This window comes from Centroberyx gerrardi, chromosome 18, assembly GCF_048128805.1.
Source record: "Centroberyx gerrardi isolate f3 chromosome 18, fCenGer3.hap1.cur.20231027, whole genome shotgun sequence".
NCBI lineage: Eukaryota > Metazoa > Chordata > Actinopteri > Beryciformes > Berycidae > Centroberyx > Centroberyx gerrardi.
In genome coordinates this window covers 19,963,103-19,988,747 of record NC_136014.1, presented here as the reverse complement: position 1 = coordinate 19,988,747, position 25,645 = coordinate 19,963,103, and the positions used below count along the sequence as shown (strand labels likewise).

The 25,645-nt window shown below is 43.2% G+C and overlaps 1 protein-coding gene across 1 annotated transcript; it reads right to left on the bottom strand.

Annotated features, from left to right (window-relative positions):
- Positions 1–797: 797 nt before the first annotated feature.
- kif26bb (kinesin family member 26Bb) lies at positions 798–25,561 on the bottom strand. Its single transcript, XM_078289947.1, has 17 exons — positions 25,502–25,561; positions 24,899–25,282; positions 21,116–21,489; positions 20,848–21,034; positions 18,337–18,458; positions 17,366–17,537; positions 13,409–13,618; positions 12,438–12,531; positions 10,390–10,664; positions 9,469–9,646; positions 8,906–9,059; positions 8,387–8,546; positions 6,030–8,013; positions 4,788–5,993; positions 3,101–3,270; positions 1,581–1,731; positions 798–997 (listed from the first exon to the last, which is right to left on the bottom strand). The coding sequence occupies exons 1-17, from the start codon at positions 25,559–25,561 to the stop codon at positions 798–800; spliced, it is 6,081 nt and encodes a 2,026-aa protein (XP_078146073.1).
- Between the last annotated feature and the right edge of the window lie 84 nt (positions 25,562–25,645).

The following is a 25,645-nucleotide window of genomic DNA, read 5'->3' as shown; positions in this document are numbered from 1 at the left end:
GAAAACATTAACAAGCTGTTTTTTAGGGTAACTGAGGGGCAAATAGAGAACTTTCTTCACCATACTGTGATAAGCACCTGGTGACGAGAATTACTACATTTTAAGTTCATGGTATTCCTTAAGCCAGTGATTCTCAACCTTTTCATATCAAGGACCTCTAATTTAGCACACATTTGGGCCAATCTGAGAATATTTTTATTGTTAGATATGATTTTGTCCAGAATTCCATGACTATCTGTATTGTAGGTAGAGAGATAACAGTGAAACTATGATCAAAACAGTCATTCTTCTGCATTCTCTAGTTGTGTTAACTTCTTGTAAAAGAAATAATGGTGAAGTTTAACAATTCATCAATTTGCTGGGGACCCCCTGGAACCCCCTCAAGGACCCCTGGTGGTCCCAGGACCCCACGTTGAGAACCACTGCCTTAAGCTACCTTAAGCTATGGTTACACATTGCATTTTGGGGAAACCAGGGCAGCAGGGTGGCATAGTGATTTGGGAAACCGTCCTTCAACTGGAATGTGTGGGTTCAGTCCTTTGTCAGAGCAAGTCTGCACCTGGTCAATTCAAATGGACCAGAGGTAATGTGGTAGTTCGGCACGTAGGGTAAACTGTTAGGGAGATGTGTGTATTTTGATTCCATCGTCCTAAACATTTCAATGCTATTTAGGCAGATAGGCGTGTATACTTGATACAACATAAATAAAACTGAGGAAAAACATGTGGGTATCCTTCCTTTACCTTCATTTAACCATGACGACACCAATGTCTCAAGTCCCACTATCAGTGGGCAACTCAGATTCCCATGAAGCCTCGATGCTCCGGTGCGGTTCGCCGTCGCTTCTTCTGCCGCCGCTTGGTGGAGACGTCGAAGCTGGTGACCATCATGACGTTGGCCTTGCAGAGGTTGACCCTGCTCTCCAGCCGAGCCGTCACCACCTCAAGGGCCTCCAGGTGCTCCAGGGAGTCCACCTCGAACGTCTGCCACAGGTCGACTGGAGAAGAATGACGAGGGAGCCATTTACCTTACAAACCTTACCTTATTCCTATGTACTAACCTGTGTATTAGCCTAAGGAGTCATTGTAAGTAAGTACATAAAAATGCTCTGTAGTTAAAGGGGAATAAGTAAGGTCTGTACTGCCCCATAGCACAAAATGACCATAATATATCTGCAGGGGGTAGAGATCAATACCAACAACTGAACGATTACTTTGCCAGGTGCTGAGATTTCTGATGGTGACATATTACCTCTTGAACTCTGCTCTGATTAGCTAGCTTACTCGTCTCTATTGTGAAAACGTGACTTTATTATATTACTTAATTACCCCTTTAATGGAAATCTGCCTAATACACAATGCACTTACAAAGGTGTAATAGCACAATGTAAGTACAAAGTTAACAAATGTAATGTACTGAAATAGGAAATACAATAATGATAATGATGACTCTTATGGAATAGGAGCACCATGGCACCCTCTGGTGAAACACTGTCACCCCACTAAGCTTAATTTTTGTTTTTATTCATTGAAGCATTATTTTGCATGCTTAACTCATCAGGAACCAGCAGCTTCACTCACACTCTTGGTGCCACTTGGCGGGTTCCAGCATGAGGTTCTGCTTGGCCTGATCCAGCTCTCTCTTCAGGTTGTTGTATTTGGCCCGGACTTCGGAGATCCTCTGCTGCCGGTGCTCCAAAAACTTCAGCTTGGCACTGAAGCACGCAGGCCCCTGAAAAAACACACACACACACACACACATACAAACAAAGACACACACATGCCCACACAGAGTTTTGGAGGTTGGATGAACAACAGCACCCATCTCTCTCTCTCTCTCTCTCTCTCTCGCTCTCTCTCTCTCCACACACTCATACACACCATGTTAGGACGACACCCTGGGCAGTGAACCAAGACAAGTCTGTAGGCTACTAAACGTAATATAATACTCTCTGATTATACTAACATTGTTACACAGAGGGAATGGTTTCAAAGGTTAATACATGTACATTTTTCATAAGGGAAAGAGAAGAGAAGCTCTAAATAAATTACACAACTGCTGCTATTGTACTACTACATTACTATTACAACTGTTTTTATAACTGAATTATTCCTTTGCTGTTGTTTTCTATGCAACGTATTTTAAAGGATGATGACATTATTTGGACAAGAACTACATCCCCTCCCCCAAAAAGCACTTACCAAAAAGAAGAGATGATTTCTCTAATTAAATAATTCAAACCAAAAGGAGTTTTGTAGTAGATGAGGAGGCTGTAAATTTGTCCTCAAAATATACTATTTATTTTATTATCTTCAATATGTTCTTTTTGTTCTTTTACCCACAGCATGTTCTGTTTGTCGTATTCTTATTTATTCATTGCTGCTGCAATGACCCAATTTAACCCATGAGGTCATCAAAGTTTTATATTACCTTAATGTATATTATTAATTATTAATTATAAATTATGAATTATTAACAAGTAATTATTAATTAATTATTATCTTATTATCTTATCTTAAAGGGGCAATAAGTACGATTTTTACAGCAGCATAGCACAAAGTGACCATGATATATCTGCGGAGGGTTGAATTACTTCACCAGGTGCTGAGATTTCTGACTTTCAAAACTCACTTTCCAACCTGTTTTGGAACAAAACCTCATTGAAATTTCAAGACACTCCCAAACCTCAACCACCCCCACCCCCACTCCCACCCACCCACTCACATTTTCAACTGCTCCCTAGCAGGCGACTGACTGGCATCACATTCAGTTACGAAAGCTAAAAAGCCTTGTTCTCAAGACAAAAAAGCAAATGACAAAGCAGTATTATTATTATGTAGCATGGTGACATATTACCTCTTGCGTTTCCCTTGGATCTCTGCTCTAATTAGTTAGCTTACTTGTCTCTATTGTGAAAATGTAACTTTAGTGTGTCAATTACAGGATACCGTAGCTCAGGGGGACGTGCGGGGTAAGAGGGGTGGAGGCTGTGCCAGACTTGTGTAGGAGGAGACAAGTCTATCGATGCTGTTGCAATTCCTTCCAGGTGCCACCAGCTGCCTCTTTAACTCCTTAAAAACAATCAAAATAAACCCGTCACCTGTTTGCCAGCACCTGCTCGTGTCTGCATCCGCTCCACATCGTCGATCTCGTAGACCTTGATCTCGTAGGCCTCTGGGATGCCCCGCTCCACCCAGCGAGCCCGCAGACCGCTGGCCGAGCGCCTCATGGGCAGGGATGCATCGTGGGAAAGACGGCGCTGGTGGGAGCCTACAGCAGGCAGAGACAGAGTGTGTAATGAGGGAAAGATGTCGCGAGTTCGAGGCTTTCTCTCAGCCTGTATTTCTCTCTCTCCTGCCCTTCCTGATGCTCTCTACTGTTAAAGTGGAATTGTATTTTTAGTTAAAGATTTTCAATTTGACATACGGGAGTTCATTTAATTTTAAAAACTTGGTCCAAAACGACTTCTAATATATGTACATGGCACATAAATCCAGCAATGTAGACTAAGGTTATATTATTTAATTCATATTAGACTATTCTTGAGCCTCTGCTAGTATCTGTGTTAATAAAGGAAAATGTTCTGTTTACTGAAATATCACCTCACAGGCTCCAATGAATTTGAAGGTTTAGTAGCTATATTCCCTTCTGGATTAGAAAGAAGATGAGAAAGAGTAAACCCAGATGACAAATTAAGGTTTGTGTCCTCCTGCGGCCTCCAATCCCCAATCCATGTGCACTTGTGAAGAATTGAGGAGAGAGTAAGGGGCCTGGCTTCCACCACAGGGGGCAAAGACAGCCAGCCAGGGCTTCTTCATTATTCATAAAACTCGATTTGAGCAGAGACAGGACTTTGGTATTTCTGTCTGGCAAACAGGCAACACAGTTTGTAGAGACACATTTTCTAGGTCCTTGGGATCAAGAGAGACTAAGAATGTGTTTTAACTCTTAAGATATGTGCATGGCGTTCACCTACGACAGAGATGAATTTGTTTTCTTACCTAAGCTATAAAAGGGGACACTTAAGGGGAAATGAATTTCAGACAGAATTTATTCAGCTAATTAACAATAGATTATGTTTGGGTGACTTACTGTATATTTCACATGCTCAACAGGCAAATGCATTGTCGTCTCCTGTTTTTCATTGCTCCATTAGCAAGTATTATTTATCACTGTGCTCACCTTCATCTACAACAAAACACTATTAAAAGTTTCCCCATTTATAATTCCATTAGTAAGTGTTGTCACTGTGATCATAAATTAATGATGTGCCCTACTGCACGATTAGTCTTTTAAGGCCAGCAAAGTGTGAATGTATATTACAAGTCTCTGCCACCCCCATTTAATATCACTTTAAAAAGTTGTGTGGCCAAACTGCTACACAACCATGAAATATGGTTAAACTATAATTAATAAAACTAGCATTTGTTTTTGAAAGTTGAAAAATCTAAGTCATATCTAGAATAAACAAAAACAAAACTTGCATATAAATGTAAATATATGTCTAAAATCTATTTCCAATATTTCATATTGTGGCTGTTTTTGAATGTTTACAAACATACAGTTATTTTCTTTCTTTCTTCCTTTTGTTCTTTCTTTCTTTCTTTCTTTCTTAAGCTTTATTTTCAGACTGACACCCATGGAGTTTTGAAATTACACAATTATTTCTGAATGGGTTTCTAGGGCCTTGGGATCATCATAAAGTGCCTTAAACCATGAAGAAAGGCCTATATTTTCAATTGAAGTAATATAATTCATGCAAGGGCCTGTCATTCCGGTTCTTTTACCTGTGTTGCCTCTCCTCCGGGACGTCCGGTTGCTGCGGGCGACGCTGAGGAGAGAGGCGCTCTTGTCACTGACCGAATCTCTGATTGAGTTGCTGCTGCCTGTGGCCTCGCTGTCCCTCACCATGCTCTCATAGCCACTGCTCACCATGCTGTTCCTGTTAGGGAAAAGCAGAGATGTCTTCCCCATAGCCGGAGGCAACTCGCCACTCAACACACTGGTGACGTCACTGGCGTGCCCACTCAGGTGACTGGGCATCCGGGGAGCGGTCACCCGGCTATATGGCGAAGGGAGTGGATGGTCGGGTTGGGTGGTCGCCTTGTCCAGTCCTCCTGAGGTGGAGCTGGTTTCCCTGTCTTTCAGTAGGTCAGAGATCCGCCCGTTCATGAACCCCTGGATGGGGGATTTGGTCGATGAAGATGCGGAGCTCTGGCTTGGAGTCCGGCTGATGGAGCGAAGGGACCATGGAGGGGAGGAGGACAGAAAGGAGGATGTCCGCTCAAAGCTAACCGTTTTCCCATCTGGGGAGAGACTGGCACTGCGGTTGATGGACTGTCGCAGGCCTTTGGAGGAGAAGCTGATGTTCTTGGTGCTGGGGGCAGATAGCCGACGGACTTTGGGACTAGCCATCTTAAGTTTCCCCACAGCAGAGAGCTTGGAATGGGTAGACCTAGGAGATTGAGATGGGTGGTTGTTGGAGGCGGTGAAATGATGACTCTGGTCAGCCATGGGTAGAGTTCTCCTAGGACTCCTGCTAGCCCTTGGTAAGGTAGAATCTCCCTCATAACTCCCCTTATAACTCCCCGTACCTTTCCCCTCAGTACTTCCCTTGGAGCTCCCCTTCGAGCTCACTGAGGTGCTGCTGCTGCCTCTATCCAGAGTTTGGAAGTCCCCTGGGGTCCTCCCAAGGGAATTAGTCCTGCTAGCCAGCTGCTCTAGTTTGGCACTGAAAAGTCTGCTGCTGTCCTCAATGGGTGACTTCAGCCTCCCACTCAAACTATCATGTTTCATGCGTAGACTTGAAGTTTCAAACAAAGATCCAACGCCCTTTCTGGTAGGGCTGCTAGCCTCCCGTCTGTACTCCATACTGTATTTCCGAGGAGGGGAGAAGCGGTGGCTGTGGCTGGCTGGGGAGTGCTGTCTGCCTTGCCTCCTCTCCAGGGTGACCCCTGGGCTGCACGGGGTGGATGATGTCACCCCCCCTGGGTCTCTGTGGTTGTCTGCCATGTGACTGCCCCAGTAGCTTTCCTGGTGTTTGGCATTGTGCCAGCCTCTAGGCAAACTAGCTGTTTTGTGGGAGGTAGGGACGGTTGCTACGCAACCAGGTGAAACACCAATTCTCTCAGGGGTTTTCCCGACAAGTCTGCGACCGATTTCTACCCCCAACAAGCCCCTTGGAGTGTTAGTGGGATAAACACGCTCCCTCCCTCTGGGGTAACTCCTGTCTGTGTTTCTGGGCCTCTTTCCACAGGCTTTGTTTTCTGCAGTGTCATCGTAGAAAGCTGCATCTTCAAAGACGGGTGTGTCGTAGGAAATCTGGCTAAAAGGTGATATAGACATGCTGTCAGACTTCTTGTCATGATTCTCAATAGCAAAAGCCCCACTCTGCTCCTCAAGGCCTCTCTCATCTTCTGGACATTTGACATTATTCTTCATGGGCTCCGACAATGACTCCACTCGTGTAAAACTGTCATCATGACTCCCTCTTTGTTTAGCATCATCTAAATCACAATCCATATCTGTATTCATGAGCATGGGATTTATAAATGAAGGTGAGAACCTCTTTTCCCTTCTGAATTGATACAGGGGCTTTTGAGTGCTGGACCCTGTGGCTATGGGATGAACTGCAGGGCTTTTACCAATATTAGAACCTGTAGCTGCAGATTCCTCACTGTCATTGCTGATGATTCTGATTGGTTGAGAGCCAGCAGAGCCTTGAACATGTGCTGGTGACTGGGATGTGTCTCTGATACGAATAATGTTGCCGCTTCTCCTGCCTCTGTCCAATGCTCCGCTGATGGTCACCTCCTCTACCATAGAGAAGACTAGTTCATCTTGACCCTTCAGGTCCAGTGGCTGTTGAACCGTTACTGTGATAGTAGCCTTCATTTCCTTAACTTCTTCTGTGGGGAGATGAGGTAAGATGTCGCCAAGTATAACACTGGTAGCCAAGGAGGGTGAAGAGGAACAGGAGGAGGTGGGGGAGAAGAGGGAAGGAGTTACGGGGGAACTCTTGCCAACCGGTGAGGTCCTTATTTCCGGTTTGAGCCAATCACCGACTTCAGGACTCCCCTGTCTTCCAGTGGGCTGAAGTGCGAGAGCAAGCGAACTGGGAGCAGCCATGCTCTGAGCATCCATGTCACAGTCCTGAGGAGAGAGGTTATCATCTGACTTAAGTATTCCGGTGTCGGCCAACTCCGAGAGACCGGCTTGGCAGATCATGTTAAGACTGTGAGTTTGATTCAGCGGCTCCTCACTGGAACTGGCTGCACTGCCCTCCTCACAGTCGTACAGACCCGAATCCTCTCTCTGAAAACTGTCTCCGGGGAAGGCGCCATCTGTTTGCTTTTCTCCCACAGAAGTCTGATTGCAGCCTTTCAGCTCCTGATTCAACAGCGGTGTCTGTGGCGCTTCTGATGATTCAGTTTCTGGCTGTTTCCCTGTGTCCTTCTGCGGTTGTGATTTAGTTGTGACGTTGTTAGCAGAAGGGCCCTTTGAGGGGAGCTTGGGCACATCCGTTGCGGTCTCACTACCGTCAATGCAGCCCAGGCGCTCCTGAAGTTCAGCAAACGTGTCACATTTGAGACAGTCCCTCTCTGGCTGCCTCATTTCTGCTTTCTGCACCTCAGCTTTCCCTTGAACAGTTTCATCTTTCTTCTTCTCTCCTTGCAGTCGAGGAATGCTCAGAAGCTCCTGAAGGAGAGCGGCAAACTCTGGGTCGTCCATGTCGAGCTTGCTGGGTTGCAGTGAGGGGATGATGGGGACGAATTCGGGTTGGGCCAGCGTCGAGGCGGCTTTGGGTTGGACCGAGCCGTCTGAGTCTATGTGGATGACTGTGTCGCAGGACTGGTCACTGCTGGAGCGGTCATCTAGCTCTCCGCACAGACGGATACGAGGGACGTCGACATCCACCTCACCGGTGGAGTGAAACGCTCGCAGGGACAGAGACCGAGGCCCTCCCCTCTCTTTGCTCAAACTCCTGCCACAAGGAGAGCATGAGGTGGACTGCTGTTGGAATGAAGATGAATTGTAGAGTTATTGTTCTCTGCATTATTCATTTGGCCTATGGTTAAAATCCAAAATATTGTCCAGGAGTCAGTGAATGACATTTTGGGGCTCAAGGGAAAAGAATCACATCATAAGACAAGTCCAAATAATAAAGAGTCAGAGGTATGTAAGTTTCATCAAATCAAATCAAACAATCTAAGAAGCAAAATTATGAAACTCCCTCACTGCCAAAAAAAAGGGTTTAATGTCCATACATATAGGTGTATTATTCAAAAAAACAAATAATTTCACTCATGCATGAACAAAGTGTAAAGACAAAAGTGTAAAGAAGCAGATGCACCAAAACGCTGATAATGCGGTACAGGACATGTACCTTCGCCCTCTTCTGCGTCCTGCGGATGCGAGAAGCCAGCTGGATAGTGGATAAGGCCTCTTGTAGGTGTGTTGGTGACTCGGCAATCTGAGCGATCACCGCTGTATGACAATTTACGTGACCCAAGGACTCTCGAAGGAGCATTGTCAATTTACTACCCCTGTACAAAGACAAAACAAATGTCCAAACATTATTATCAGCTCAAATTATGCATCAGTCAATTCCATCTCCAAATAGCCAAATCCATCATTGGTGCAGGCCTATAGGTATTGGGACAATGAGCTAAAAGTTGGTGTTTTTTTTGCTGTAGACACATCTTCATCTATAATATGGATTTACATCAAAAGATGAATGTGAGGCAAACATCTGAATATCTTTGAAAACCAAGATACAGCAATGGCAACAACAGAAAAGACCAACTTCAGCTCACTGTCTGAATACTAAAGCTGTTGACTGTACACCAGGGCACGCCAAAAGGTTTAAACCAATAATATTTTCTAGATAAACCTAGGTTCTTACCTGTTGGGGATGTTTTTCTGTCCACTCAGTAAAGACAAGATAACAGGGCCTAGTTCAGAGTGAGGAAGTTTACTTTTGCTGTTGTTTGGTTCAGTCATTCCCCTCATACTGCTGCAAACATCTATCATGGTCAGTCTGGTAGGGCCACGCAAAACTAAGGAGGGAAATCAGAGAGGAGAGGAGAGGAGAGGAGAGGATGAAGAGAAACGAATGTGAGAAAAGAGACTTGAAGCCATCTGACAGAACAGATAAGAATGGTACGAACAAGAGAATGAAAATGAAGTGTTTGGGTTATTTCAAGTATTTGAGGAAAGCTCACATCATGTGCAATGCATTCATGTAAATGTCCTTTTGCGAAAAGCTTTTTATTCAGCCATGTTTTCAACCATGTGAACATGGTCGAATAAACAAATTACTGAATCATACTTAGTCATTCCTTGGTGGAATAATTAAAGAGCACATTAAATATTGAATAGTGAAGTATTAAATCAGCAGTGATTTGGGATGAACATGTGAAATAATGGGAAAACACTAAATCTGATATCCAAATATGTCATAGCAACCTTTTCCAGTGGTGCTGGTTTCTGTGCGAGGCGGCTGGACGTGGAGAGTGAAGAACATAATGGAGCTGAGGGATGGGGGCATAATGATGTCACCATGGCGACGCGCTGTAATGGCTGCATCCAGGAGGGAGGCGGCCCGCTCGGCAGTGGGGGCCTTCACCCTGTTGTGGTTACGAAGCTGGAAGGAGGGGCGGAGAAGGGGGAGTAGGGGGACACAAAATCACATGTAGAGTGCATTTTAGGGCAGTTGGATAAAGGAGCGGTTCGCAAAATGTGGTCTGGGGATCCCTAGGGGTCATTGTAAGGGCTCCTGGGGGCCCTCAGCAAAATAACAAATAGGTTCATTTACTAGTTTACTAGATATTATCCCTATAAGAGGATGCATGAGAATGACTATTCCAACCATAGGTTTCACTCACCACTATTGTCTCCTCACATACAGTGTAAACAATTACATATTTCAAAAATAATCAACAACATAAATCTTTCCATATCCTATCAAAGGAGGTTATGTGGCCTAATGTGTGTCTATTCGGGGGTCCATGACATGAAAATATTTGAGAACCCCTCCTGTAAAGGATGTGTAATTTTTCAACAATTCTGTGAGTGTAGGTTTGGGACATATCTTGGGTATTCACAGTATTCCAAGTGTCAATACATGGTGCTAGCAACATATTTTTAACTGTGGCGTATTTAAGCTGTGACGTGTTGAGTGACACAAGATGTGCTGCCCAAAACTGGTGAAAGAGAGAGAGAGAGAGAGAGAGAGAGAGAGAGAGAGAGAGAGAGACTGAGAGCCACAGCAGAAGAGCAACTGGAACTGAAAAAAAACAGAATACATGAAACAGCAATTCTCTAAACTTCCCTGTCATTTAACAAGCCCCTTTTTCTCCAATAAAAAAAAAACATTTTTCCTTCTACCTGTATCCCGTAGACGGGGTCCTCTTGGAGACTAATCTGGGCGGCTGGGCTGTCCTGGATGTTGCCTAATGAGGGGACCACCTCCCCCAGCAGATCCCTCAGCGTCTCCTCCTCCTCGCCGCAGCACAGCTCTATAGCAGACACTGATACAGTCAGATCGGTCCAGGTCTTCTCCTTCCTGCGCTCGATGGCGCTGAACAGCCAGGAGATGGCACAGGGAATCAGCCCCAACTTCTGGATACTCTCATCACTCCCCACCATGCTGGACCAAGACCCTGTGGCGGGCAATGTATACACACACATATAAGTACAAATAAACATACATGCTTGAGGCATTGCTTGGGCATTGAAACACGCACACACACACGGACATACACACAGAGAAACACACATTTTAGATGCTTTATGTTAATGTGCATCCATCAAATCAATTAAAATTATTAAAACAGAACAAGGGTTTTCCAATGTTTATGCATATGAACACACATACACACGTGCAACCAGACATGTATGGAGGCACACAAGTTTGTACTTGAGCACATGAACACATACATATACACATACACATACACACACACACAAATGCAAATCAGTGTCTACAAGAACAGAAATGCACAGATATACACGCAGCCGCACAAAACCCAATACATATACACACAAACATACACACATGAAGACAGGAGCAGATTTATAGAACACACACACAGTCAATCACTCTGGATGATTAAACTGCCTTTGAGTTGCAGCATTTAATGTTGAATATCGTTGAGGAAAAGGATCTGTGTTTCAAATGAGATTCAACAAAGCAAGCAACACTACACGACCGTCTGAATGAGAGGAGCAACATGCTACTGTAAAGCCTTGAGGGGCTTTTCAGACATGCTTTAATGCAATACATGTCAAGATAAGTGAACTGGACTGAGGAGGGAGAAAGGGGTTGGGAGTGTCGAGTCTGTGTGTGTTCATGTGTGTGAAAGAGTGTGCAAGAGAGTGTGCATGAAAGTGTCTGTGTCAGTTCATTTGTTCGCTTGTGTCTTGGATTTGTGAATGTGGGCGCACACTTGTACATATATGTGAGTATATTTCTGTTGTATGTGTGTGTGTGTGTGTGTGCTTTTATGTTTGCCTGTTTTCTTGTGGACTCACGCCATATCTTCTGCACTTTTGCCCCACATCAGTATTGATATCGAGCTATGGGCCGGTTTTGCCCGCTCTTGTCTTATCCAAACTCTAATTGAATGAGGATAAGAGAATTGGTTTACTCCAATTAAAGGCCGAGCTGCCTGCCATTATTCAGAGGGAATGGCATTGTGTGGCGGGAGATTGATATCCCTTGGCTGAGGGCCGCATGTAGTCTGTATCGGCCCACTAATTCAATCAGATTTACGGAGAGTGGCGTCATGTGAAAAAGCAGCTCCAAGGAGACCCTGTCCTTACTGTGTCAGTGTGTGTGTGTGTGTGCGTGTGTGTGTGTGTGTGTGTGTGTGTACTACTTTATTTGCACCATCTATTAAACCCATTCAGCAACGCTAAGTGCAGGGTTCCATCTCTCTAATAGCAACATATTACAGTCCATTTTGTCTACAGTCCTCTCCGAGCTCAGAGCTGCAGGAAATAAAATACAGTATTTGTGTCTTTTGTGCAGAATGTTGACATGTCTAACAGGAGGGAGGGAAGCTTTTAAAACAAAAAACTGTGTTGTATAATTGATGAATAGGCTTTTATTTTACACAGTAACAGGTGAAGGATGAATGACTGAGAGGGACGGAAGTGAAATAAAAAAGGAAAAACAGGGAGAGAAATGGAGCAAGAGAGAGACTAAAGGAAGAGAAAGATAGAGATGGAAATCAAGATTAATAAGGAGATAGAGAGAGAAAATGGAGACAGGGATAGAAGAAAGAGAGAATGATAGCGGGAGCGGGAGTGAGGTACAGGAGGCAGGAGGAGGGGGGGATGGATGGATGGCCCGTAAGTGTAGATAAAAGCCGACGTCCCACTCTCATCTTGAGGTTTTAACCCCTGGCCCTTTAAAGCGGCCGATTACTCACCCACATCGGCGCATCCCAAACCCAGAACGCATCCATCGCTGCCGCTGACCACACAGCGGATGACATCAGCCAAGACGCCTGCGCACACCTCGGCCTGGCACAGAGAACAAAGGACAGCAAGGGTTCTTATGATTCATCTCCATACTGCGAAAAACACATCAAATAAAACGAAAAAGGAATAAAGCGGAGGAGGAGCGCATGCTGACTCTTCATGTCCCGTGGGCTTCGATACTGTAAGCCGGGCTCGGAGAAACTCGGATCATAATTGATGCGCTGTGTAATTGCGATGGCTGTCCGACGGGGTATTTTTAAGAGGCCCTACCGGTTTTCAGGTCATCACACAGAGAAAGCTAACCAACCGTGGTGTGTGGAATACAGACTGGGGGAAGAATACTTGAATGCATGCTGAATTCTTGAGAAAACATAGCATACATTTGATTTATCTTACAGTGTGTTGCCCCAAATGTGAGACTGAGTTTCCCTTTAAATTTCCTCTTCAAAGTTAGAAAAAAATGTCTTGTCCATACTGCACAACACACGTCACATGTTGTACAGCATGTTCTGTATCTGCTTGTTCCAATGCTTCATTGAAGCTATAGCACGCTTATATTGAGTGAAATATTCAAACCCAAGACGTCATTTTTTTATGGCTGCACCATTACATCAAATTGAAAAACTGTAGATGTGTTGTGCATCATTTTATACACATGCCCCTATAATTCAGCATGACATATTTGGTATCTTTGGAAACCTTGGGATCTTGACAAGAATTTAAAATACAGTTCTGTGGGTTTGAACAAAGCTTGGCTGTGAAGCATGTGTTTGTAATGATGGTCCCGCATGCAGGACCGACGGGTAGAAAAAGGGGATAATATAGAGCAGGATAGATCAAGATAAATCAAGCACTAATAGAAATATTTAAAAACCATATTCCGATATTATTTGACAGGAATCGTGGTGATGCGCCTAACCTGGCTTGTTTCTTGCGGATAGGCTGCATCAAAGGTGTAGGTCTTAAGAAGAGCTTTGCCCTCACTGCCTTGCGTCAGTGTGGTGTGTGGCTGGCCTTTGCAGACCGGCTCCATTATAATGACTCTTCTCTTGGACGGGTCGATCCGGAGAACAGGTGGCTGGGTGCGGCCGTCCGAGGGAGAAGGGCTCACCCTCAGCACCACTTTGACCTGCAGGACAGAGGAGATGGGAGAGGATTGGGTTGAAAATGATTATTATTAACTGGTATTTACCAGTGAAATTTGAAATTTGGCTGAGCAAACGTGCTGTTTTTCACGCTCTGCTCTGCTTCAAACTCATACAATTACACACATTCATAGCTTGCAGCTGTTTTTATGTTCTGCCACCATGGTACATTACAGGACGTTATGTCACATTATGGTGGCGTCTGTGTGTGTGTGTGTGTGTGTGTGTGTGTGTGTGTGTGTGTGTGTGTGTGTGTGTGCGTGTAGACACATTTTGTGAGCACCATAACTCAAGAACAATACATAATAGAAACTACATACTTAACACCACAGGTTCTCCCTATAGAGTAAATGATCTGGTTAGATTTTGGAGCATCTTACTGGACAAATTTGCATATTAATAAGGAAAAACTGATTTTCTTGAAACTACTATAACTCCTTAATACTTTGAGATACAGACATCATATTATACAACCCATGTGTTATGTGAAGACAAGTTTGTTGACATAGAATATTTTCTAATTCACATAATTGGTTATGTTTAATATATCATGGTGAGTATGGTGGGACATTAGGCAGCTGAAATGCCTTTTGTTTTTACTTGTTACTGTACTGGGAGTTGCCCAGTTCAACTATTTTCTTCCAACTTGGCTCGAAAGTGCCTTGCAAAAGGTTTACTGAGTGAAGAGAGAGCATTACTGAACCATAATTTGAACCAACCGTTCAATCACATCCCTAATATTTACAATACTACCACAATATTGTTTTTATTGCTTTCCTATACATATATCTTCTGTGTGAAGTGTGTTTGTGAAGTGTTCTGACCTTTGTATATGTGTATATATATATAGTGCACACACACACAGAGAAGAAATGCCAAAACATTTTAAACTACTCCAGCACACCTCACAAAGAAGAAGCCATTATTTATTCAGTGCAAGAAGTGAGCAGGCGCTGCGCTTTTACAGAGCAACTTTTATGTAAGTGATTTCAGAAAAAAAAAAAAAAGCACATGACCCCTTCAGCTAAGAATGTGAGCGGCATAACTTCAACTTTCTTCAAAACAAACACCAACAACAAACACGTCGCAAACAGAACGTTATGAAAAAGCTTCAAACAGCGAGGTTTAAAAAATATCTTCATATTAAATTCAGCAAGTTAGGGTCAAACCATAATGATACCCAAAGATACCATATAGAATGAGAAAACCGCAAAAAAAATACAAGCCACAAAATCTTCAAGATTGTTGTTTAAAGCTGGCTGCCATGACGGCAGTGGCAGCATCTCCACTTCTATTTATACATTCCCTTTGAAATGGATGTAAGACGTTATGCTAACCAAACCAGGGGTTTTAGCTCTGGAGTCTAAGCGGAGAGTGAAGTAAAATAGTCAGACTTCATCTCTGAGCCCCCGCTGCTCAGCTGTGGGAGGCTGAGAAACTTATTTGATGTAACATGGGTTAAGAGAAACCTCGGAAGAAAAAGGGAAACCTTGGCAGAACAAAAGCCGTACACTTCAAGCACGATTAGGGATTTGCACCCTACAAGAAACCCCACAAGAAATAAAATCAAAGTGGGACGGTGAGCTAAAGGCCAATTAACACCCATAATCAAAAACTGTCTGGCTGTCGTTTTGCTTCATAACCGTCTACTGATGTTCAAATCAATCTAAAAATCGAAATGGGCCGCCAGTCAAGACATATAAAGTTAGACTGAGATCCAAACACTTTTTCTTTAGACTGTAGTACATAGACAGTTGACCCAGTTAGTGAATAAACAGAAACTACATTCACTTACAGCTGCATAGTGATGCACACTTCCTGCTATATTTCCTCAAGTCATGACATTAATTCCTTAATGCAGCTCTCTACAGGAAGCTTTGAGGATTTAGAGGCTTTGAGGTCTTGAATTAAGTTCAATTTAAGATCCGTCGACCCCAACAGCCATTTAACAAAGCTCACACTTTTCAGCCTACAGGAACTTGAGGCAACATATACCACAGAAAAGACAATAGGCAATGATAAGGTCAATAAACCCAATAGAAATGTATATTCATGGTATTTCTGATTTGTTGCTGTCATATGGTGGAGAGTGAGGTGGGAGAAATGGGAGAGAGAGAACAGAGGATGACGTGAGACAAAGTTGGATTCAGAGCTCTGCACGCCTCAGCACCCTAAGGAACCAGACGCCCAGTCAGAAGTAGTTTAGCTGAAATCGCGCAGGACCGCATTATGCCACGATGACATCACCCGTCAATCATGAAACTGTAAAAGCACATGCTCCATCTGCGAGATGACAAGTTCCCGGTGTCTGTGAAGATATTTCCCCCCCCCCCACCCTCCGTCTCCATCATTTTAATACCTTATGCAAGAAGTGGCTCCCTAACGCTATTGAACAAGTGTCAAGCTCTATTTATGGGGGTTAAATTATTCAAGAACCCATTTGCAAGCGGAGAAAATCCTCCTTGGCTCTCACACACACACACACACACACACACACACATATATACATGAACACACAAACATGCACACAGAGACACACGGAGCTGAGTGCTTGGGCAGGTGCAGCTGGCAGAGGGGTCTATCTGAGCCCTCATCTGTAACTCTAGACTAAACCCATGAGTCCATCTATGAGACGTGGGCAGCCATATTGATCCCCCCCCCCCCCTTCTCCCATGGGAGGGCAGAAACAAGATGGAGGCATTAACACCACATTACAGTGTATCATAAAGGAGGGGTGATACAGGATCTCCTCCAAATTGACTGTGATGTCTTTACTCTGCGATATGGGCGGTAAAAAACACACTTCCAAGGAGGTGTTTGTGGCCGAGGGTGATAGTAAATTCTGTCAAAATACACACTGAGAACTCTGATATGCAGCTCTATTCTTTGTATTATAACAACATATTGCAACATACAGTATTGTAAAAAGTGGGTGGGGTAACATGGGATCTTCACCAAGTGACTGTGGCTGCCTTTGTGAGACATTTCTACTGATGTGACTGTTGCTTCTTTTATTTCATATTTGAGTAAGTCTTTAAACAAGGCAACAGTAAACATGTCGTCTCCCACAAATGATGCAGCCACTCCTTAGGCCAATCAGTATCATTACAATGAAGCAGCAACAATCCCCCTAACAGTATATGTATGTGTGTAATATGTAGCCTATATAGTACAGTATATAGTGCATGTTGGGGGTAAAAACTGTTTTTTGCTGGAAAATCCAATGCTGGAAAATCCAATATGATGTATGTTTACGATTTTGAGGCAAAGTTGCAGAGCAAGGATAGCCGGATATATGTGAACCAAATTTCATGTCAATCTAACAGTATTAGAAATATCGCTTGCTCAAATTTTTAACATTGACCTGCAATTGGAGTGCTGATCAGTAATTTTTGCAACCTTTCCCCCAAGTCTTATCAAAATCAGACCAGTTGCAAGTGATGGATGAAAAAATTAAATAAAGTATAAACGATTGGAACACTCCCACCAGTTTTATTGCGGGGCACAAAAACAAAAAGACTGAGGTGTATATTTTAAAAAACTAGACTGGGACCCAAATTGGTATACACTAACTATGTTATGCCGCCAAAATCTTCCCGTATAGTGTTAGGTTGAACAATATACTGTGGCTTAACAGGTTATAGACTAACAACAGGAAGCTTTGGGTCAATAGAAGAAATGTGTGGATATGTTTTTCTGCTTTGAAGGAGCAGCAAAGCATCATGGTCTACCTTGCCGGTGTTGGGTGAGTCTTTGGTTCTGCCGGCAGCCTGGAGGAGGCAGGAAGGGACGGGCGGAGGGTTTTTCTGGATGATCCCCCTGAAGCAGGTGGAGAGATGAGCAGGAGCCGGGTCAGAAACCAGGCCTTTCTTCCTGGAGGTCAGGTTTAGCTTCTGGGCCGCCCTGCAGAGAGAGAGGGAGGGAAACTCACAGAGGTCATACCACTGGAACTTGACACAAATATAGAGATTAAAGTAATACAAGAGGAAGAAAAAAGAGTAATTGAAGAGATTCATTCCAAAATAAGATAGCTATGATTTAAAAAATGTGACACCAACTCTGACAAATTGTTACTTGATGATACAATTGACTTTTTCCAATATTATTGAAGTTATTAACAGACTTTAAACGTATTCCTAAAAATAGTAGCATTTTAAGAGCGCATAATCCATTGTATTTTTGAATACTGTTCAATGAAAATCAGGGAATATTTTTCCAGTATGAATATAGAGTGTTTTGGGATAAAACACTTCAATGACTGTCTGATACTCCCATTGATCAGCATGCATTTTTATGAAATTACACCAATGGTAATGAAGGGGTTTTATAAGCCTCATCCTCAGTAGCCTTACTCAGCACATTATGGATTATATAAATCTTCAGTTAAAGAGAAAAAATGAAACTGAAATTGGAATCAACAAGTTTTTATCCAACAGTACTGACAGAACAAGTGATTTAGAATTCATATAGAATTTATATAGTGTAGTTTACATTGCTTTACATTGTAACTGCAGTGCATTTAAGGTGTGATGTCAGACACAGAAATCAAACTTAATTAAGAAAGAATTTAACGTCATATATTAGCTAATTTCTAATTTACATTCACACCAAGTCACTTCTCAAATATTTTACTGACAAAATTATTTTCACTGAAAATAATTACTATTTTAATAGATATAGAAATAGAAAATAGATCACTTACCTGGCCAGAAAGGACATGGCAGCAGAGTTGGCGATGTTCACCACTCTTGCGATGTGGGGAATCTTTGGGCTCGTCTGCACCGTCCCAGCGTCTCCACAGCCCAGCGTGGCGTCTTCTGCAGTCTGCCGGGGGAGAAAGCTCATTAAAAAAAAAAAGCCCCAAATCTGTAATTGCGGCACGGCACCCACCCCCCAAAAGCCACTATTATCACGGGAGTTATTCAGAGGAGAGCATGGGATCGGCGTGCATCTGTGTGGTTAGGGCATCTATTTTGAGAGCACACTGGGTTAAACACACACACACAGTTAGTCATATTATGGCTCTAGATGGATGCGTTTGCCGTGTGAGGAATAGTTAGTGAAGGCTGTGGTGACTGCTGTCTGAGTTTAAGTCATGACTCAGAGATGGAGAGGTCTAGTAAACATAGTGTCACTGCCTTTGATCTGACACGCACACACACACACACACACACACACACACACCCCTTGAGTCAGGGAAGCAAAGCAGCTTTAGGTTGTGAGGTTCCAACACTTACATGCACTTTTAGCCCCAAGGTGCGTTTCTATGTATGTTTTGCATTTTATACGCATTCATAAATGTGACTTTTTTTAGTTTTTTTGTATCTGTGTGTGTGTGTGTGTGTGTGTGTGTGTGCGGCAGGGACTGTGCATGACCTATTCAGCATGCATCCGCCGGCCGCCGCTGCTCAAAATGAAGTCAGCGAGCCCCGCCGCGGGCCACAGAGGCAGCCAGCGTCTTGTTTTACAGTGGGCTCCCATACCGCTCTCAAGCTCCACGTCTCATCAATGTCTCAGCCCTTTTTTGTAGGGCAAGATAACAACGTCAGCTTTTTATTCTCCCACCAAGATAACATCCAACCATGAAATGCCAATTAGAGCCATGGGAAAGCTAAGGGCTTAGCTTGGAAGGAGGCTGGGAGGGGGAATGTGAAGGTAATATGGATACTGTATAGATGCTACCTCCCCCCCTCTCTCTCTTCTTGTTGACTTACATCATCTGTCATAGTGTTTTTAGTCTTCACTTTCTCTCTATTCTGCTTTCCCTTCATTTCCTCTCATCTCCTTATGGTCTTTTATAATCTCTCGAAGCCCTTGATGCCCTTCAAAATCTTGTTTTTCCTCCTCACTCTGCTGTGTCATCCTCTCCTCTCCTCCTTTTTCTCTCCTCTCCTCTCCTCTCCTCTCCTGTCCTCTCCTCCTCTCCTCTCCTCCTTTTCTCTCTTCTCCTCTCCTCTCCTCTTCTCCTCCACCCCCTTAAAGCCCCCTTTCTCTCCAGTCCTTTCTTCCACCCCCCCATCCTTAACATTTCATGCCTCTTCTTCTCCCATCCACTTTTCCTCCGTCCTCCTCTTGTCTCCTCCCTGTTACTCCTCTCCTCTCTGTTTTCCTCTCCACTTCCACTTCCACTCTTCTTATTGCTTCTCCTTCCAATCAGCCATATAAACCTGCATCGATCTGAGCTCATGCTGGTCTAGATAATTTCTTAGGCGTTCTTGCACTACCCAGTATAGTCTTGCGTGCCTTTTGTATCGTCAAATAAGAGTAAAGTGTTAATTACAATGACGGCCTCAAAACCGTGTCACTCTAATTTTGATATTTTTCATTTACATTTAGTTTGATTCAAATATGTGTTTCATGGCAGTTTTCCAAAAAGTTGATTTTTAGAGATATTTTAAGTCAGACAGCAGCAATATGACAACCAAAGCATATTGTCTCACTCTTGGCTGAAAACCTTGTATCTCCAAAATGTCAACTTGGGCCTAAGAGAAGCAACCTATTTTTAACTTGACCACCATGCATTTTTTAGTTTATCCAGTGGGGTTTGAAAGGGTTTTATGAACCCAAGGATGGTCAACTCATAGAGCACCATGTAATTTTTCAGTTTAAGTGGAGACATGAAAAGTCACTGAAATTGGAGTTACGAGATTTTCACAACAACAGCAATAATTAGATTGACTATACTTTATATGTCACTGGGCGTCAGGAGCGCATGGTCTGTCAATGTTCAACAAAAAACACACAGAAGCACTTCAATAGACACTGTGTTCATCCCAACCTTTCACTCAAAGTAGAACACCTGAAAATGGTTTCCACTCACCTCCTATGGGTTCATAACCATTTCCAGCGAGGACTGGGGGAGGGTGGGCTGAATTTGGTGCGGCTTTCACCCCCATTAATGCATATTTCACAAGCCGCCCCGTTAAATATGACCATCCCCCTATTGATCACAAATGCTTTTTGACTGGCTTGCTTTTATGACAGGGATAAATCATGACCCAATTCTATTCCATTAGCAAAAGTACTTTTAAACAACGTCCTCAGCCGTCGGATCTAAATAGGGTCTGATTAGGCACTATGAATCATTGCCTTGCTGACACGTGCGCCCGTAAAGACACACTCGGCCCATATAGCTCATTAAAAGGGGGCTGTACGCTGGGGGAGGGGGGGTGTTATGTATGATATAGTGCTAAGAGAAGGCTTTTAGCTGTACCTGATGGTAGGGGTAGATGGTGACACCATCACTGCTGGTCATTGATGCAGATTTAGCCGTAGATGCGACCAGCTGCTGTTGCTCCTCTACCCAGCGGTCCATATCAGGGTTGGGGAGCTTGGGGCCCCTCCGTCTGAGGCTCTGAGGGGTCCTGGGGCTCTGAGGGGTCTTCTGAGGGGTCCTGGGGCTCTGAGGGGTCCTCTGAGTGGTCCTGGGGCTCTGAGGGGTCCTCTGAGACGTCCTGGGGCTCTGAGGGGTCCTCTGAGACGTCCTGGGGCTCTGAGGGGTCCTCTGAGTGGTCCTGGGGCTGTGAGGGCTGTGGGTCCGACTGAGTGGTTGATGCATGGCAGTAGCAGCCTCTCTTGGAGCCTTGTCTCCACACTTTGTCTCACTCTGTTTTAGCAGTGTCCCAGTAGAGAGGCTGGATCCAGAGGGAGGAGGCTTAGTGGCTGATGGACCGGCCCACTTGGCTTGATCCCTGTTCAGAGCCAGGTGGACCGCCTCTTGTTTGAGCTGGTTCAGGTTTGCACCGCAGGCACCGCACTCCCCCAGCTCTCCGTCTCTTTCCCTGGACTCAAGTGTGGAGCGACTGCTGTGGACGTGGAGGTTGTCGAGAAGAAACGCAGCCACAACGCTCGAGTCCTACAGAATTTGAGATAAAGGTGGTAGGAATAATGTACACTTTGCATTTACTAAGTGGAAACAGACTCAGTAGGCAGGTGTTGGGAGTTAGAGTAGTCACAGGTAGTCACTCACTTATTCCTCCACTTAAATGAAAAATGACTTTTTCGCCATTTTGGATAACATTCAATTCTATTTATCATACCGCACACCTATTTGACAATTTATGCAAAAAAAATGACAAAAAATAATATTTTCTTGTATTTTTATATCAAAATCTCATTACTTTTGCTTCCTGTAAAATGTAAAAAACTACTTTTCAATTTGTACTGACATCTATTTAAAAAAGCATGCTATTGCAATTGCAATCTACTATTAGCAGATCTTGGTTGCTATTGGCTGATCCATGACAAACCAGGTAACCAAGATCAGCCAATAGCAGATTGCAATTGCAATTGCAATAGCATGCTTTTATCCAGTAGATGTCAGTCCAACCTGAAAGTCCTAAAACAGACTATAGGCCAGAGTGAGTTTTGAAAGCGAGAAATCTCAGCACTTGGCAAAGTAATCAGTGAGTCATTGTATTGATCAACAACCCTATCAATCCTCTGCAGATATATTATGGTTATTTTTGTGCTATGGGGCAGTAAAAATCGAACTTACTGCACCTTTAAAATAAATTCATGATGTCACAAATCCCCCTTGTTAACCACAGATTGAAATAGAAAATTCCTGGAGAGCAGTGTGTCACCTCTCTGACTGTCCTCTATGTTTTTTAACCTTCATTTGTCCAGGGAGAGGTTCGCTGAGTACGTAGACTCCTTTACAGCACTGTCTGACTTCACTTTCATACAGTTACACACATTCACACCTGGGAGCTGCCCAGTACAACACGGTCTTCTGCTGTTCTTCTGCCACTGAGCAGCAACACTGGAGAGCTAGGTGCCAGCAATGGTAGCTGTTGAGGGAATGGAGAGTGATACTCCTTCATTTCCCTGCTCAGGGAATAAATGTTTGACTGTTAAATTTGAACAAATTGCTCACTACACTAGAGGAGGTGGATATACTATCTAATAAAATATAATGTAATATGATATAATATGCCCAGAGAACAAGGCTGGTATGTTTTATTCTGTGAATTGGGGCTGGGCAATAATTCAACTTTATAATTAACTTATCATTACCAAGCAGTTTAATGCAATGAACATCAGTTTGATTATTTAACATATGATTTTGCATATAAGCCATATATTGATATTTAAAAAAATCCTTATGATTATCATGGTATTGATTTCAACCATATCACCCCGCCCTACATGTGCATACTCTCAGCTAGAGTTCAGAACCTGAACCCTGTCTGTCAAATCTGACACAGAGGCATCAAACATCAAACCATCATCTCCCTTTTCATTCTGACAAAGATAAAACAGTGTCACATCCTATTTCCTCTGCTCTTGACACCTATCAACAACCAGACCAACTCCCTCCCCCTCTTTCCATCCATCCCTCCATCCTTCAAGCTACCAGCCCAGGGCAAATGACCCATATTCACCCAGAGGGAGCACTTTACAAGCTCTGGACTATTATGTAAAACAAAGTCACTTCAAATTCCAAAAGAGCTGAGCCATCAGGGACAAAAATCTACTACTTCCAAAAATAAGATTTGAGGGTATTCTCTGGGTCAGCACACTAATACAGACCATGTACTAGTGACATTAAGCCACAAGGATGTCCTGGCATTCTGTTTATTCTGATTGATATATTAAATATGCAAATAAAATAAATAAATACACCACCAGTCAAAAGTTTGGACACACCTGATTGAATGTACTATGTTTTTCATTATCTTAAAGCCATTTTGATATAAAGGCTTATTCTTAAATACTTGAAATTTGTTTCTTAGACAAATATAAATAGTGAAGTTGATGCCTATGTATGAATTTCTTTCCAAAGCCTTTGCCTTTCCATCAAGGTAAAGGGCAGCTACTTTAAAGAATCTAAAATATAAGATAGTTTTGATTTGTTTAACACTTTTTTGGTCACTGCATAATTCCATTTGTGTTATTTCATAGTTTTGATGTCTTTACTATTATTCTAAAATGTGGAAAATAGTAAAAATAAAGAAAAATGTGGTGTGTCCAAATTTTTTGACTGGTAGTGTAAATATACTACTGCTATTACTTACAACTTTCCATTTGAGGAAATATTACTCTTCAGAGAGACAAATCATGGAGACAATGGCAAATGTGCTTTATCAGCCAGATGGGCAATTGGGCAGTGGTTCTCATTTGAGGACTTTCCATCTCAGCCAGATTGCAAGCCCATATAGAAAGATGACATTATGGAGCTAAGATGCTTTTGAGAAATCATGCCCAGATCAATAAACCTGCACGGAGCTCCCTTATCAGATTTCTACTGGCTGTGTCTGTGGCTACAAGATACTGTCTCCCTCCAGCTCGCACCATATAACACTGTGTAGGCTTGTGGTCTGCCTCTAAAAAACATGACGTGAGCTGTGCCCTATCCCACTCAATAGGACAAAAATAAATACTGTCTTTCCCCTATGGAGACAACTGACGAGAGGACACAGGGATGCCTTGATGAAATATTCATGCCCATTTGAAACCGCTCGCACAGGAATGGCACTGCTTTACTTTGCTGATTGGAGTGTGCATGATGGATGTTGGTGGCGACAAATGTAGGATGCGGGAAAGCATATAGGTGCATGGGCATCCCTCATACAGTCAGCACAACAGTCAAAACACATTTTCTGCACTTAATGTGTCAAAGCCATGCAGAGACTGTATTTTATATTGTCAAATTTGTCAGAATCAGAATTTGTTTGATTTGTCTGCATATACAAGGAATTTGACTTGGTGGGTTGCTCTTCTAGGTCATATTAAACAAAACAACACAAAATTATAACAAAAAAGATTTATCAAAAAATTTGGGAATATGCCTCTTTTTGAGCTAGTATTATATTTATATTACACCTCCTATTGCAGTTGAACAAAAGAGAAAAAAGAGAGAAACACCTACAATTCCAATGTAGTAAACTATGCAAAATTATGAATCTGATCTACTTGGGGTATCAGTTAAATCAGATTTGACGCCTTATCAAAACTTATAGTCCAAATTTTGTTGTGCACATAAAGGAGATTCAATGGGAGGTTGTTTTTTTTTTTGTTTGTTTTTTTATCTATTATGGTCAACTCTTACCCTGCTGAAAAGTTATGAGATGTGTTTATATGAATAGGATTATCCTGTTGCTCATGCCAACACTTGAGCCAGCACATAGCCTAATTCTGATAATAGGCTAAGAGCTTAGGATTTCTGCCAGTCTAAAAAGGTGTGCAGACTGAGTTTATGTGTGTTTACCCTCCACTACATCCCTGACCAACTCATTCCACAGCAGAGGATGGTGACTGACTTTACATCCTACCTGGGAGGAGGAGAGGTGATGGTGGACAGCCAGGCTCAAAGCTTGTTTCTTCAGAGCAACCAGGGTCGCTGAGCACTTTTCACAACACGCAACTTTCCTATCAGACCTCCCGAAGCCTGGATTCCCCGACATAGCGGCTCTGTAAGTCCCACTTCCAGAGGAAATAGTGCTGAAGTGGTCCTCTACGGATCCGGGGAGAGACTTCGAGGATGGGACAGCGTTGGCTCTCTGGCACATAGTCCTGTGTGGGTCGCTCCTGGACCCTCCGGCACCCTCAGGAGAAGGGCGCTCCTTAGGGTGGCAGCTGCAGCCTTGCTCGGTACCCGAAGAAGAAAAACCGCTGGGTTCACAGTGATGCGGCACTTCTGAGCTCTGAGAAATATGAAAACGATACTCTAAAGAAGGATGCATGTGGGCTACGACGGTGGGAAATAAGAAATCAAGTGACGTGAACAACTGTGAAACCACACCCTAATGTTTATTCTAACAAATCAACAGTAGGCTATTATTCTTATCGGACAGGCTGAATTTTAGCACAATATTTTACTATGTTAACAATATCCTGTTCATAAAGAATAAAGTCTAACTTACCCAGTGTGTTCCTCTCACCGTGGCAGGACATTTCTCTCCTCTCCGCGAGAGAGAAGACATGACAACTTGTTAATGCAGGCTTTAAAGGAAATCCGAACAAAAGCAGACTGCACTTTGATTTACTTTTGCCAAACACCCACGAAT

Excerpts from the sequence above, each read along its gene's own strand:
- kif26bb (XM_078289947.1), bottom strand. The coding sequence starts at position 25,561 with ATGTCTTCTCTCTCGCGGAGAGGAGAGAAATGTCCTGCCACGGTGAGA. Across the intron at positions 12,532-13,408 it reads ATCCGCAAGAAACAAGCCAG|GCCGAGGTGTGCGCAGGCGT; the intron begins GTTAGGCGCATC and ends TCTCTGTGCCAG. Across the intron at positions 8,014-8,386 it reads GGACGCAGAAGAGGGCGAAG|CAGTCCACCTCATGCTCTCC; the intron begins GTACATGTCCTG and ends TCATTCCAACAG.